This window comes from Prinia subflava, chromosome Z, assembly GCF_021018805.1.
Source record: "Prinia subflava isolate CZ2003 ecotype Zambia chromosome Z, Cam_Psub_1.2, whole genome shotgun sequence".
NCBI classification, from domain to species: domain Eukaryota; kingdom Metazoa; phylum Chordata; class Aves; order Passeriformes; family Cisticolidae; genus Prinia; species Prinia subflava.
In genome coordinates, this window is record NC_086283.1 from 46,424,348 (window position 1) to 46,441,596 (window position 17,249).

General features: G+C 37.1%; 1 protein-coding gene across 4 annotated transcripts in view; it reads right to left on the minus strand.

Annotated features, from left to right (window-relative positions):
* Nucleotides 1-17,249, minus strand: part of MLLT3 (MLLT3 super elongation complex subunit) — a 120,895-nt gene that overhangs the window by 20,362 nt on the left and 83,284 nt on the right. For all 4 annotated transcript variants that reach the window (XM_063422054.1, XM_063422052.1, XM_063422055.1 and 1 more), the window contains one exon: nt 2,284-2,362. In XM_063422054.1, coding sequence (XP_063278124.1) covers nt 2,284-2,362 — 79 coding nt within the window. The remainder of the gene's footprint in view (nt 1-2,283; nt 2,363-17,249) is intronic.

Consider the following 17,249-nt stretch of genomic DNA (forward strand, 5'->3'; position numbering starts at 1 on the left):
AGCTTGGACAGGTTCAGAGAAACGATTCTTTTCTCTGTTTTCACACTCTAGGAAGGAAAACTAGATGATGCTGATGGGCAAATTCCTGGTTGACCAGACATTCGTATAGGTGACAGCATGGAAGTGCTTCTTGTCCATGCACTCACGGCTGATATGTAGAGGCACCTCAGCTGTGCTCCATTTTCTGTCCCTGTTTGCATCTCAGGCAGACAATGCTCAGTTGCAAATAACTCATAGTCTGAATAACGTACAATCTGACCCTTGAAGGAGGGAAAGGGCTTTTATAGCAGCAGTAATAAAAAGAAACTTGGACTCCTCAGATACATCCATCACTGACATAAGAACTGAAAAACCTGTCATCCAAACAAGCTCTAACTTAGAGGAGGAGCATGTCTGGGAGTCTGAAAAGCACATTGCTAGCTACCTTTCCAGCAGATTTTTCTACCAATCACCGAAGCATTAATTTTTAGGTCTTTATTTTTTCTATCATGGACAGCAATTTTCTGCTCCATGACAACTTTTTGAAAGGTTTGGTAAGTTGCTGCCTCCTAAGATATCAGAATAGTTAAGGAGAAACTGAAAATTAAGAGTTCTCCATGAGCAAGTTTTCTTTGTAAGGAAACAGATAAATATCAAAGCCCCAAGGATAGAAGAACTTGAGGAAACTCAGGTTAGCCCACTGCTTATGAAAAAGAGATGAAAAAAGTTCATGTTGTGTTTTGTTGACACCCAAGTGAGCACTGGAGTCTAAATACAACCAAAAAAGAGCAACAGTTCTGGCAAGTAACATCCAGTTAAGGGAAAAAGCATGGCTTCCAACCATAGCACAACATATAGCTTGAACATGCCACAGTATGCCTGGTGCTCCATATCTTTGATACCTGGGCCTGGGCAATGAACATGCTCAGTTAATTAGGGTTCCTAGAGCTCCCAGAAAAAAGCAGGAGCCACTATTTCCTGTGGCAAAAAAGAGAAGATGAATACACCATTTGCACTTCAGAGGACAAATCTCCCATCTTTTCTAGAGAAAGTATAAAGAACTAAAAGATAATCTGTGATATGTCTTATATGTGATCCAGAAAAGATGGATGGGACCACTCTGCCCAGTAGAAGAAACTACTAAGTCAACAAGTCTTTTCCCAGCAAAGATAACAGATGCAGAACTGGCTATCCAAATTATTTTGGCTTGAATTGGACAGTTCACACCACTAATGTTTTCATGAGAACAAAAATGGGGGTTCAGCAGGAAGTATATCTGTTTATTCTTAGGTAAATATCAACTGCCCAAAGCCAGTCAGTATAGTTCACTTCAGCTTTTGCCTTCCTTCACATAGAGTAACACTGCTAGAAAACATCAGAAAATCAGTACCAGTCACCTACAAAAAGGCAGTAGGAGAGAGATACATGATGTGACAATCCATTTAAAATCAGTGCGCCTGAGGCACTAATGTACTGTCATAACCTTAAATCAAGTCTACCACTGAGGAATATAAATGGCTAAAACAAACAATTCTGTTTAGTCAAAGGCTGCTTTTTTAATGCTCCTTATCCAAAGAATAAAACAAAAGCTCATTAAGAATGTATCAGCTGTACAATCTCATAAACCAGGGAAATAAGTCAATCAGGAACGAAGTAGTTTAATAGATCATGGAGAATGAATATCAACTTATTTACCGAAAACATGCCTTGACAAAGCCTCCAGAAAGAAAAATGCATTCTTTATTGAGTTTCAAGTAAACTGAAATCATTAGCCAGGAAACCAAAATCCAAACTTTAAGTCTAACCATCATCCTTCCTTGCCATGTATTTGAAGTAAATACTGTGTGCTCTTAAAACTTGCCAGTAGTATGGGATGATCACAACCTTTGAAAGGGTCTATATAAACACATCTGTGGGTTTCTGTTGGGTGCCCATGGGAAACTCACACTCTTCCAGGGCTTCAAATGGAGCCAGGTGCCATGCTACCTAACCCTGCAGAAGGACAACTCAGGAATAGAAGCTCTTGAGGCTTTAACCTTTGTTAAGTGACTAGCATATATTTAGTCCTTCAAAACAAACAATATTCACATCCTTTTCTCAGATTCACAGTTTCTTTCTCTCTTTTTATTTTGCCCTTACAGCCACATCTGAAAACAACCTGCAGAAAAGCCTGTAAATCAAAACTGTGGCCAGTTTTGGCAAGTGAAACACAGAAGAAAAGAGGTAATAAGATGTCACGAGTTCTGTTTTTATTGGCCCCTTCATTTCACACATTCCTTTCCATGTCTTTTCCTTTACTGGTACCTTGTTGTCTGTTGTTTTGAGATGGTGTAAAACTGGAACTGGAACTGGAGCTGGAGCTGGCAGGACTGGGCTGTTCAGACTTAAAAGGAAAAAAAAAAGAAGATAAATAACATTTTAAGAGACTTTTTTTTTGCCTAGAAAAACTCTTATAGTTAGTTACTGCCTAAAGCATTCTGTCAAGAAAAAAAAGTGGAGCCAAATAATACTCAAAGACCTTAATTTCATGTATCAGTGAGGCAAACACTGTGGAAATTACTACTGCACTCACCATACATACACACTACTACATCATGTCTAGTTCTTTGCTAAAGCCTAATAAGAAGTTTCCAATGCCTTGTTTGAAAGACTATACAACATGAGAGCCTAAATGAGTTTATAATGGACTTAAGGCATCTCTGTCATTGTCATACTAGAAATGCAACATTTTTCAAATTAGCAATGACATTGTGGAATTGAAAAACACAAGACCTGCACAGACCACACTAAATGCCAAAAAACCTCAGACAGTTTTCTTTCATCTCCCTTTGAAAATAAGTCTTAATATAGGGATTTAAATTAAACTTTTATTCTGTTACTGAAATTCTGCTAATCCTAACATTTTCCATATGTACCAAAACTCTGCAGATTGTAAACGTGATTGAACCAAAAGGTACACTTGGTTACAAAGAGAAATTATCTAGAATTTACCAATTGCAAAAGAGAACTGAATTTTTAAACAGGGTTATTAAAATCAGCATATACTATTTGACAAAGAGTTCTAAACATTTTTTCCTACTATTGTTAAAAATGTGTAAATTTCCCTTTAATTTAATGAGGAAGTCCTATTACTTCACAGAAAAATTCTGTATATTTGGCTCTGTACTATTTTGCTCTTCAGTACTGAAGAGTCTTGCTTCCTGCTGCCAGGTTGCATGTCTCAGAACACTTTTTGGCTGATTCCTAGACTCAGTGGTATATCCTTGCACATCTGTGTACATGAGACAAAGTATGAATTTGGTATGTGGGTAGAGGGGATGTTAATGGAGAATACAAAACAAGAAATGGCCATACAGAAGAACAGTGAAAACTAGATTAGGAAATAGTGCTCTAGTATTGAAAAGGAAACATGCCTACACTTTAAATTTTATGCAGCTGTGTTAACATGATGTGTTATCCAGGCTAACCAACACTGTCCGACTCTCCTTGCCTCATGATTAAGACAGAACTAAATTGTTCTCCAAAATGACAGCAGAAATATCCGGCCTGTAACACTCCGTTTTCACGCACACAGACTACCTAAGCCCAACAGTTGCTTTTTCTCCATAGGCAATCTATTGTTGCCCTTCATAATAGAGCAGACAGATTTACTGCCTTTTGTTGCCTTTTCTCACGATGAGAGGTGCCTATTTAGGCAAGGGAATGCTTGAGAAAAACACCATTAACATCTACTCTCCTTAAATCAACACCAGCTCCAGTTCTCACAGACAGTCAAAATACAAACTCTGTACCTGGCTATGTGGGTATATGTCACTGACATACAACTGAATCAACCCTGTGCAACAAAACCCAATGCAGCCAACAACACAAGCTACTTCAGAGTATCAAGATTCTTACGTGGTCCACAGTATCAGGCCTTTTTGAAACACACTGCAGCATCACTGCTATAAAAATCAAGCATTTTTGAAAAAAAAAATTTTTTCCTTCCTGACTTTCTGTAAAACCTTACAAGACTTTTTTTGCTGTAAAATAGTCATGATAATACGAAACAGACTGCAGTGATGAAGAACAAGCGTATATGCAAACTTTAAAGACATCAGCAAACTAAGTTCAGTTGTCTAGCTGCAGGCTACTCTTAAACATTTGGTTTGTCCGTCAATTTCTGCTTCTTGTAGCAAAATTATTAGCTGAGAACTAGTTTCTGTAGATTGTATTTTTGCCTTACTAATTTCAACATGAACTTTAACTTATCTGAAGTCCATTCCCTCAAAAAATAGCCAACACTAAAAGACAGTCATATTTGGCTTTCAAGTGCTAAAAGTCTAAAAAGAAAAAAACCATATAGGCACAGAGACTATTTCAGAGACTGTTAAAAGTTCATTACTTTCTTTTTTAATGATCTTGTTTGAAATGAAAAAAGGTGGAAAAAGGCCTAGTCTCATTCTCATTATAAGATGTGAAAATATCAGTGAAATCGCTCTGTGTCAAAATTTTCTCCCAGCATTAAATAATTGGGTCAATATCACAAGAACAAATAAATACAAATACGTATTTGTATTTTCATATGTGTATTTTCCTGGTAAAATTTTTGCTCTGCTTTAGCAAGATCATTTTGAGAACTCAAACCACAGAAAGTCCTTATGAAACACACAAGATCATCCATACATACTTTAAAAGGGTTCCTAATAACTTTTGAAACCATTTAATTTATTTCCTTAAACAGTCCTATCTGAAATTTATTCCAAGAAATACAGATTAGCATAAATATTAAAACTGTTAAGTACAGTAAATGAAACCTTCCTCTTTTGACTGAGGAATCTGGGTGAGAGTGCACTGAGAGGAAACAGCTGCTTTTAACCTAAGAATGAATGTTATTAACAGAAAAGATTTGCCTTTTCAGAAGGAACTAAAAATATGCCTCCCATATATAAATATGCATTAGTGCCAAGAGCACCCAGGCTTCTAGTTAACAGAGAGTGTCTTTTGTCACTTAAGCAATGTTTTTTGACAGTTTTACACAGGTTCTTATCCCAAGTATTTAGGTATTTATGGCTTTATGCACTTGGGCTTTCAGCTCTTATTCACTGGTTCCAAATCACAAAATACTTATTTTTTAATGGGTCTGAAATTAGCTAAAGTGAATCTTTCAACAATAAAAGTTTAAGACAGTATTAGCAAAGAGCTTCTCTCATGGCTTTTTCCTGTTTTACCAGTTTTCTCTTTCTACAGACAAGCTAATGAGAGTTTGGGCCCAAACTGTTCATTAGTGCAATGACCCCATATGATTTATTGCATTCTTAGACAACCTACTTCATTTTAGTGTTGTCATAGTGATGCACAGGAGACAGTGACTTCTTTATTAGGTTTGATTGAGGGATTCTGTGCTTTGAAACTCTTCAGCAAAAAAAGGCAATTTCCTTTGGACCAAGTTTTCCATGAAAAGGTACCTCTTTTACCAATGATTTTTCTAAATCACCTGGCTTCTGCCATTTCCAAATTCTTTTCTGTTTTTACAAGTAGTTCACTCTTGAGCTACAAACAACTTTCAGGAAAATCCACCTGTTTATGACAAAGGACATAACAGAGTTGTTTCTCTGTACTTCATGGTTGTCCCATTTATACAACTTCTTGAGGCTGTCTGGTCCAGGGCCAGGAGCTGAACTTGGATGATCCAGCTCAGGATATTTTATGATTCTATGATTCTAAAAATAACCCCCACCATTTCAAGCTCTTTATTAATTCTTACATTATGAAATAGAAGATAGCTGTATGTGGGTGACAATGGTTTTTCTTGCCTTTTCCTGAACCATTCTTGAAGGAAGCTTATAAACGGTTTCTTGAAGTAAACATTAAGTGTGAAGCAATATCTCATTTCATATCAGTCAGTCTACATATTTCTTATTTTTTATGCACAATAGTCTAGAGACGTATGTTTCCCAGTGCTATACATACTGAGAAGTCTATACACTTGAACAATTATATAGCTGAGCATTACTTCCACTTAGTGCAAAATGGGAATTTCAGGGAGGAGGAACATGCTCCTGCAAGACAAGCATTTTTCTCCAAAAAGACTCATATACTTAAAACTTCTACTGCCACTTGAATGCCTTGTCAGTGAACTCAGCTTTCAGTAGAATCCTTCAACCTGTCTGTAGCTCACACAAGAGTTTCCCACTGAACATCAGTAAACAGCTTGTCACTGCAAGGGTAACCATCATGGCCACAGGCTGCCCAGGGTGATCTCAGCATCTCCCTGCCTCACAGATACTGAAACAAATGTGTAGACAGGGTCCTGGCCACCCAGCTCAAAGCAGCCCTGGTTGAACAGGGCAGGTAGACCAGGTAACACTCAAGAGGTACCCTCCAACCTCAACCAGCCTGTGATTCTTTGAATTTGAAACACAGCTTTCATTTTAAAAGCAGCATCATGGAAAGACCTTAACCGAATCTTTGCAACTTTGCTTCCTCTGAACAACTGCACTGAATTGAGTGGGATTTGCATCTCCTTAGAGACTGTCCTACTGAAACATGTTATCTAATTTTGAAAGAAAATCCTTTCCCTTCTGTATTTATGAAGGGATTTTATTTTACCTTTACAAATCAAAAGTAAATTTGAGACAACGCTAACATAAAAATGCACAAATAGTCGAGATTTACAATATTCATGAACAGGAGACTGAGCAAGAACTGCAAATAAAAAATTCTTTTGTATATCACTGTACAATAAAAGTGAAAGATAATGCACTAGTGAAGATTAGTCTGTAACCTGTAGGGTATTTTTGCTGAAAACACCTTATTGGAAAGAATAGCAGACACATAGTAAAGCAAGAAAGAAAGTACAACAGGGAAGATCAAGGTTTGCCATGTATAGCAGCTGAATACTACAGTTTCCATGGATTTCAGGACTGCAAGACAATGAGTAAACTGAGGATAAAATAAACTAAAAATGTCACATGATTATGAACATGTTCCTTAAACACAAGATGCAAGCTGATGGAAGTTCTAAACAGATAAGCCTTACCAAGAATGATAAAGACTGTCTTGAATATGTAGGCAATACTGGCAAAGGCAGCATTACATGTCATATACTATACCTTCATATAACCCTGGCAAAGACAGGGTTATATGAAGGCTTTTCAAAACTGGCACTAAACACTGTTATTTAGAGCAGCTTTCCCCAAAAATGTGTGAAAAGATGTCAGTATTTGCAAAGAATTGAGAAAGTACGAGCAGCGCAACATGGGGAATTTAACAGTCCACAGTCCATACAAAGTCTGAACTACATGGGGAAAAAATGAGGCCAAATAATATAAGATATACTTGTTTGGAGAACATTACTCATTTTATAAGCCCAGTTGCATGAAAGCTCTGTGATGAGAGGATGGCAATTGTCCTTCACCTCTGTGTATATTCTATACACAGAGCTGTCTTACACCAATAAAGGAAATGTGTTAAAGAAAGTAACTTCAATTTTAGTACTAAATACAAACCAGAAAATTACGTCTGGGTATTAAAGCCAAAGTGAGAGCTTCATTCAACTATTCTACATCTTCTGCTCTAATGGGGTTAAAAGTGATAGAAGACAGGTAGTAGTTGCTCTGGCCAGTCCCTTCAGCTGCTGTTGGAAGCTAATACTTCCCAACTCCCTTCTCTTCCTCTATTTTATCTCTAGTGCCCTATGTTATCTGTCACCACTGAGAAGGACAGATGTTGATGCATTCACACTTCACTGTTTGGGAAATCAAACAAACAGTTTGCTGTCACTTTTAGGGCAGCAGGAAGACAGTTCACCTAAATTCTCCATGATCTGAGGTTCTAATGTCAGGAGTTCACACACTCCTATTAACAAAAGAAGCAACTGGAGAAACATCCACATGTAACACTGTTTTTATGGGTATAATTATGTACTATGGTAGATTTCTCCACATCAGAAATTTTGTCTTCTCAGCAGGTATTCAGAGACTTTACTAATTCACCACAGTTCCCCTCTATTCTTATGGAGCTCAAACTCTGTAGAACACTCCCAGCATGACCCCACACTAAAACTTTACTATGTCGAAGGCTTGTGGAGGTCATACAAATCAAGAAAATACATATCTAAATATATTAAAAACTTCAGCTTTCTTTTTCGTTAAGTCCTGCTGCACAGGACTTATGTCCCAGAAAACTAAATTGTTCAAAATTTAACTACAAACTACAGAGAAATCAAGTGCAGATCTCTGTTGGCCCTTTCAGTTTTACAACAAGCTTCACTGTATTCACTCCTCCCTCAAACTTAACTTCTGGGATTTAAATGATTATCTGAAAACCTCAGCTTTCATTTATCATACACTCCAGTTTCAGTGAAAAGCTGTAGAGAGAAAAATAGAATAATATATGCTGTATCCTAAAAAATTCTCGAGTTTCTAAAACAAAACAAAAAAAAGCAAAATTACTTACACTATTTTTCAAAATGTCATAAATTTTAGCCATGGGATACTGTAAAGGAACAATGATTTTTAGATATCATGTTTGGGAACAATATGCTCTAGACACATTTTTCTCTATAGATCTGAAACATCTGATAAGGTGGCACTAAGCACTAACTCTGTGATAATATCATGTGTTTGTCTAGTAGTTTTCACAAAAGATCATCAATATTATGTACACACAGACCATACAATGCTGATTCTCTGAGAAAAAAAACATGGAGCAGAATTCTATTATCTTTTTTTTTCTTTACCATTTACAGCTGACACATCTGCTTGCTGTAACTTTGCCTACACAAGTACTTTTATGAAAAGAATACTACAAAAAGTAATCTTTATTTGAAGTTCCTTATCTTTGCTTCTCTGATTTAAAATAAGTTTTTGAAAGCGTGATCTAAGTTTTATGTTAATAGAGATTTGCTTCTTTTTTGTAAGACATAAGGATATAACACGCAACAATGACAATCTCTTACAAAAATAAGAAAATGTGATACTTGTTTATATTTAAACATCATTTCATTCAAATCATTATAATGTAGTGTAATCTATCTGTAATGTAACTGATAGTTATCTGAATAAGTATCTTAATCAATGAATGAAGTTATTAAAAATACTGGGCTAATATTACATTATTTGAAATACTGGCTAAATTAAGATCTCATGTAGTACAAACCAGATCAATCGAGTTTTACAGTGTTCAAAGGATCAAAAAGGTTGCATATGGCACAAACAAACCAAATTGAAATATCTCACCTACAAACTGTTTCCTTTAGCTAAAATTCTAATATTTAACATGCAAAATTTTATTTACTCTTACTAGTCCTCTCTCAAAGCAAATTTAGGCCACCAAGAGCACCAAGAATGGCTTCTTCCTTTGGCTTTTTCTTGCCCTGAACCTGAGTAATTTTCCAACTGAATTGCTGTTGTCTAGAATATTCAGACCATGGCACTTTATTTGATGACATTTCATTCTTCTTGTGGAAGACACAGTGCAATAAGCACTATCTTGAAACTACGTCCTTTTCATCTACACAATACAGCTGCACTGTAATAACTAAAACCCACTAAAGCAGCACAGGCAATACAAAAATATCATCCATATACACTGAAAAATACTAAAATTGTCACAGCCTTATCTACTTTTTTTTTTGCCAAGGTTTATACTGTAATACTTTTGCAGCTGATAATGCAAATTTTGAAACACAGGTTACTGTATGTAACCTCCTCTCACTATTTAGGTAATACCTAATATGACCTTATACAGAGCAGCAAAATCACTTGATTTACTTCTGCCCTAATCAAGACTGTTCATCAAGTATGGTCCTAAACAGCGTAAGTTTTGCAATGGTTTTCTGAGTGGGGTAATCAGTGTTGAGATATTGATCCAGTTACTGCTGGCTCCCGTTCTGGTTATCCCCAGATGTGTGACTCATCTTTCCTTGGGGAGCTCAGGCACAGGTGGAGCTGCCTGTTAACCTCAGCAACAAAACACAGCTCTGCTGCTGATGGGGTACACATTATCAGTTTCCTTTAGAGTCTCCTTTCATGCCGCTCTGAGATAATGACACAAGTTCCGTGGATATGTAAACAGATTCTGTGAAGTGCAAAAAGCTCCATTTATCCTTATCTTCTAACTCTGCTCTATGAAACATTAATTCCTACAACACAGGGCATCATTTGCCAGATGGCTTGCAACACACTGAGTACACAGTAAGAAATTCCTTCATATTCAGCTATCCAAACAAGAACAGGTAACATGTCTCAAGATAGCTCAAAAAACCCTGCATACATGTTCTGGAGTCAGGCAGCCCCATCTTACTGAGCTATACATGTGCAAAGACTGTCATTTTTTATTAGGCCAAAGGCAGCATTAGTTACCAAATTTCTTTGTCCCTCCACAGCAGCACAATGTTAAAACAAATAAATAAATCTGATCACCAAAGAAATATGATCATGCATCTACTGTTTTCAGACTCAATGGGAATGAATGGGATATTGCTGCTCAGAGAGGGGCACTAGGAACCCCACTAACATACCCAATGCCAGAGGAAGTACAAAGTACACATTTCTGTTGGGCAGATAAAGATTTCCACTTTCAAGGGAAAATGAAAGTGTAAAAGCTTAGAGGCCTTCAAAAGAAAATGTTAGGTTTTGGTACCAATAGAGCTGGATGTTTTACTCAGTTTTTTTGAGTTTTGTTTTTTTGGGTTTGGTTCTGGGTTTTGGTAGAAAAAAGCATGAAGTAATTAATTTTGCGATATCTTTCTCTAACAAAGATGTAAGCTTTTTTTGTGAGGTATTGACTAAGCCAAAACAGTTCTACTTAGAGAGTTAACACCAATTCACACCAACACTTAAGAATTTCAGCTATGTAGCAGCTTCTCTACTGCCGATGTGGTGATCTTGATCCCCCTTCAATAAATACTCAAAATACTATTAAAATTAGTTTCAGGTATGACACTACCCTAAACAGCAAGGGTTGCCTGGCAGAGAAGGAGTGGATAACGTTGTCGAGAGGGAAAGGCAGCTGCCATACAGAGGGCACGAAAGAAAACTGCTTGATTACATTTGCTTTCATTTATTTCCTGTACCAGGCTCACATGCACACATCAATACTGAGAGGACAGAAACACAGAGGCACCATCGTCCTTGAGTCCAAGGCAGGCAAATTATATCCATTAGTAGCAGTCCTTGCCCATTCCAAGGGGGCTCCCCAGTATTCCTCCACAGTGCCAGACCCCAGGGCTCCACACCACAGGGAGGTGAACAGCAGTCTACTTCATTAGCAGGCAATGCACAGTGACTCCTTCTGCACAGGCATGAGATAGGGTACACACCCACTGCAGCAGTGGGCTCAAGCAGTCTTTATCCTGGGTTAGTAAAACTTAAAACTTTAGGGGATTATTGAGTCTTTTAAATATAAAAATTAAATTGTGTACTTACGGTGTGTCCTGGAGAGTTCATGTCTGTCATCACCAGAGTATAAGACTCTGAATGGGAGGTATTACCAAAACTATCTAATGAAGTTCATGGGGAGCTTGGCAGCAAATTCTCAAAAATACACCAGTAAGCAATGACATTTTTGCTCCCCCCAAAAGAAGTGTAAACATACTAGTTCCACATAAAAAATAAAAGGGCATAAAAGCCTTGAATAGATCTAATTATAGTAAATAAAAAATGCAGCAGCTGAAAACTGTCAGGCGTTGGATTTTATTTTAAATATGTGCAGCCATTCATCTGAATCACAACATTACTTATGTAAGTAGATGGATAAAGCAACTTCAAAGCAATGAAATCCTTATCAAGAATACCTCACTTCATTATAATTAAAATAAAATATCCTGTCTTTAAGATTTTATTATCTTGTCTGCAATCCACCTTGGCATCTCAAAACTGTCATGACTTTACCGGACGTGAGACGAAGTCTTTTTACGCTACAAAACCTCCCCCAAAACAACTACAGTATTGGCACTGCACAAACCAAATTGAAACCCTTACTTTCTGAAGAATAGAAGTTGAAAAGAGTTTCCAGTGCTGAAATGCAGAAAATATGCAATTATATCCATATATAAAAAGATACAAAAAAAAAATCCAATTCAAACCTGTAAATATTTGAGTTAATTCACATGAGTAGTCACAATGAAGGAGATGTAGCCAGCACGTGCAAACGAAGTAAAATACTGCAGCCTGTATTAGTAGCTTAAAAATGATTAATATTAATTCTGTGGTCAAAATGTGACATCGCCTAAAACTAAAAAAAACCCAAACAGACTTTGCTTCAAGAACTCAAAATTTCATGGCTCTCACAAGATTACTTTTGCAATCTGAACATTTAATCATATATACATAGTTTGTCTCCACTGCTTTATTTCTAAATTCTTAACATTTTTGTAAGCCAGTGATTTCCAAACACACACAGGTAACAAAACTATCTCACTATAACATTTGAGCTTGCTGCCCAGAGGATCTCTCTTTGTCTGTCATGCTGCTTCCTCATCCAGCAACAGTAATTTCACCATATACAGAACAGCCTAACATGCATCTAAGCTTTTGTGAGTGAAGACAAAGCATTTTGCACTTCACAGTAATTAAAATAGGCAAAGTATAGCAGCTGAATGGTGCCATGCTATGGTAGATGGCTAAGGGCTACACAGCATACTTGTGCCTACTGCCACTTCTCTAAAGAGGTCTGTTTATCTTCAGCCACTGTTCCTCTCTGAGGAATAGTCTGGAAAGAAACACCTTGGACTGTACAATATTTACCTGTTTGTGACTATTGAATTACCTCTTCAACACAGGAGTACTATCTTCAACAATACCACATGAGTAGCTAACATGGTTTTAGGGCAGTGTTAATTTCCTGGACTAGAAGCAGAAAAAATTCATTTAATTATCACACAAAAAGCAAAAACTGTAATAATATGACAGTTGCAAACCCACAGGGCCCAGACTGCAATGAAGCACATTATCAGTATTAATATACCCTGTTCTGTACCCTTAATCATCTTGAGAGTCACAGTTTCACAAATAAAATAAAATCTTTTTTTTTAAAAAACCTTCGGTAACTACATGGAAACAGCGCATGGAGCTCTATCTCACTACTGTTGCTTCTGGATTTAAATATTACCTGAAAAAGTGCTGACTTTAGCTCCAAGCCCTGGCAGAAAGTAGGCTTTTTCAGCTAACAACAGCCTGGAAGTTTTACAAGACCACGGGGGTTTTCAAAATGTTCTTCCACTTCTTCAATCATCAAATTACTACATCATATGCCAGATTGAATGTGGCATTTTATGGATTCCTTTAAAAAGGTACTCGTACTCTAACTTTAGGGCTGCTTTAGGACCTGCAAGCAGTTAATTAAGTACAAAGGCATAGTCTGTGATCTCTGCTGTGTTTTCATTGTTCCATAAAGGCCTTCCTGAGAGAGAGACAGGATTTTTTCCTAAAGGCAAAAGGCCCACTAGTGTACTCTGCTACTAATAACTGAAACTCCTTATCCCTGAGCTGTCACATTTTGCTAGCACACATTTCTGCTCAGATTGTATTTCCATAGGCTTTGACATGCCAAAAGGCTGCTCCTTTTACTTACTACTAATTACATTAGTAATTACCATTACTAATGCAGTGACATATACAGGCTGGAAGGGAAAAAACCAATACATACCACAAGAAAAATAATCACAGCAGAAGAAATTAATTCATCAGAGACACATGGACTTCCTAAAAAATCCACCAAACCACTGTCATGCATGGCAGACTTAAAGAATTGTTCTTCAGTTCTCTGCAACTGGAAATACATGGCAAATATTTACTATCTGAATAGGTACGTATCATCAGCCTTTTCTCCTTTGTGCCCTCCTCCTGCAGCAACTTCACGAAGTTTTTCCTTCCTATCCAGTCAAGCAAAACCAGCATTAATCAAACAAGAAGTATCTGAGCAACCCTTCTGAAATGGCTCCACAGCTCAAAAGGGGCAGTTCCAACCACAGAAAATGCCTCACTCAAATCCAAAATTTCTCCATCTCGTACAACAGCCTGCAGCTCACACAAATATTACAAGAATATCACCATATTTCAGCCTGGCAGCAAAATCAAGGTCAAGTCTTTTTTTTTTTTTATCATGTTGCTGCACTGTCCACACACAGGAAGCAAAGTGGTGGAGTTTTCATTAACTAAAACATCCTGTAATTGAATTTAAAAGTGAAATCTTTAGAATTTTGAAGTGGATTGTGTTAACATGCCTACGCCTCAATAAAACCATAAATCTACATGCTTTCACTCGATACTTCATTTTGTATGTTTTATACCAAAGCCAGTAAAAGTTTTTCAGCCTTTATGTGTGTGATTTCCAAATGAACTCAAAAAAGACCCCACACTCTTTTGAACACCTAGTTGATCACAAACACTGAAGTCCAACACGCTTTAATTCACAGATATATTTGAAAAGTAATACTTAAAAAAGCAACATGAAAAGAAATGCAGACACTCGTTTCACTTGCCAACAGCTCAAAGTCAACAAAAAACAAAATAAAAAATAAATACCACAGTGCACCACACTACAGTGTATGCCAAACAGCCCACAGAGGAATGTGGTGAAAGTCACATGCAGAAAGACCATTGAACAAGGGCAGAGAGTTTATCACTAAGCAAGGGTGTGATTCCCTGTATTTCCCACTGAATTTAACTGAGACATTTGAAGCTTAAAAGAGACGGACTATAGGACACCAAAGGACCATGTCCAGCTTTCTGAAATACAACAGAATGCTAACCTGTCTGGATTCTGAAAGGTAAATTTCAAGGGATAGCTCCAAGGGAAGATCAGCCATTGGCAGAAACACTTAATGGCCTGACAAAGACTGCACCTCTCTCAGGGGGTGCTGTAACTCTCCATCCTCAGCTTCATGAAGGCAAAGGCCATGTTAAAAGTCTGAATGTCCATAACTAGGTATGATGCCCATACTAGACTATGATGCCTGTACTGTGAAGGGTTGAGCACACTCTACATTTTCGTCTGAAATTCAAGCCCACTGATTGATATGATACACTTTATCCCAATTCACTGAACTCAGCCTGTATGTAAAGAAATCAGGGGAGCAGCAGCATTGCAATCCTGTAGCACCTTTCCAGTGAAACAATATCTCTCTTTAAACATGCTTGTAAGATTCCTTCACCACAGGGACTTTTCAGAATGTCATCCTTATTTTAAAATCCCGAACCCAGACTTCGCAATTGAGAATTGATAATGGACTATATATCTAAGTCTGAGAACCATCCTGTGTGTGATGGGCAACTGTAAGAAACTTGTTCTTGCAGTAAGTTCTACATTCTACATTGCACCTCTTATTACAAAGGTATCATGTTTTACATGTGAAGTTTTGCATATGAGTGTATGAATATGCAATACCAGCAAAGAGAACAGTCACCATTTTGGAACATGTATGTTTGAGAATGAGACCATTTCTTACTCCCTACAGTGAAGAAGCCTTGAAATTCTTAGCAAAGTTATTAATAATTTTATTATATACAATGTATTAACATTACATTCATGCAGTATTATTACATTTGCATAAATGTCATAAATAAAACTTGAAAAATGCACCTGACTTCAAGTTAGTATATTTGCAGTATTCTAACCATTTTCTTTTAGGTACAGATTAGTCATGTAATTTGTTATACCTAACCTAAATTTGCTGAATAGTGATTTTGCTTTCTTGAAGACGCTTAGGAATAAATCTGGATACTACCAAATATATTCCCAAAAAATGATACATGCTTTGTTCATCAGGGCTGTGATACCCACCACTTTACCTGTACCAGAGTAAGAAATAACAATTAACTTATCAGTATATTATTGCACCAGAATAGTAGACTAAAGAAGCATCTTCTCAGTATCTTTGTGATATTAACTATGTTTGTTAGTATCACAAAGCCTTGACAGATCTGAAATTACTGTTGTTGTATAGAAAAAGCACTGTTGTATTTTTATTTCCATTACTCTGTATGTAACATTGCAACTTCTGACTTTTTTCCTAACTTTTCCTTAATAAGATTATGTTTGTACGATATACCCTTTATGGATCTAGCTGCAAAACTTCCTGAAACACTTAAAAGCTTACCAATACATAGAAAAAATCCGAACTATTTCTTCCAACATACAGAATTATTTTTATTACACTGCTTGGTCACCTTTCATTAGGTTCCCTGGTTGAAAGTGTTAAAATGCAGAAGGAACATCTTGTGAAATTCTGCAGATATCCACTAACCAGGCTGCCCAGCTCTTTCTCGCACAGCACTGGCCAACTGTGTGACTCAGGTACCTTAGGGGATTATTCCATGGTTCACACATAGTTTTTCTTTAGGTAAAATATATTACTGCCTTTCTATATAATAGCCCATCATTGACTGGAGTCATACTCAGCCTGATTTATTAAGGATCACAGTCCAAAAGGAACAGACATCTTTTTCACTCATTCAGATGGGGATCACACTGCTTCCCCCATGGAAGACCTGCGCGTTCCATGATCCAGTACGTCAACATAAAAATACACAAGAGCCCAAACCAGCAGGATTTACTTCTCTTGGCGTGGACTTCAGGAATTTGCCCTCAGTAACGGTGGCTTACAGACTTAGAAAACTCTCAATCAGCTTTTTAGCTTTAGCACAGAATTAAGGAACTCCTTAGGTCCTACAGGTCAACTGCAGAAGGATGATGGACTTGTGGAAGTGGAGTTGTGTCAGCCTATTAAAAATACAGAGGTGTTCCCATTATACCATTGGTAGTGGGCAAGAGATTGCAAGACAACAAAGAGGATAACAAGTATCGGCAACTAAAAAGGATTAGTTTTAACTACCATCTATATATCTTTCACATATCAGTTGTTTTCAAGTTGCTACACAGCACATACCTCTGCAGAACCATTTGTAAAATTTCTGTTACACTGGATTTGCTTGTCTCAGTTCTTCTGTCTTTGAAAAAAATGGCGAACTGCTGCAGCCAGTAAAAGTGTATGTGCTCCTACAGGGCACCCAAAAATCTATTTTAATTAGCCTCCTTTACTAAGGGTGGATAACATGTCTTAAAGCTTCAAATTAGCGACAAATTAAAGTAGAACATTCAGCTTTTTGAAAACACAGAAAAATTATTAACACCAAGGGTGACAAGTATGTACATTTTCAGGTTTGAAGACAAACTGGTTAAGTTCCAAACCATAATGAGAATGTAATTCCAACCACACAGTATTCCCCTGTGTCATGCTGTAAAGCATGGCCTATCCTGTTGTATACCTTCTAAATTTTACAGCC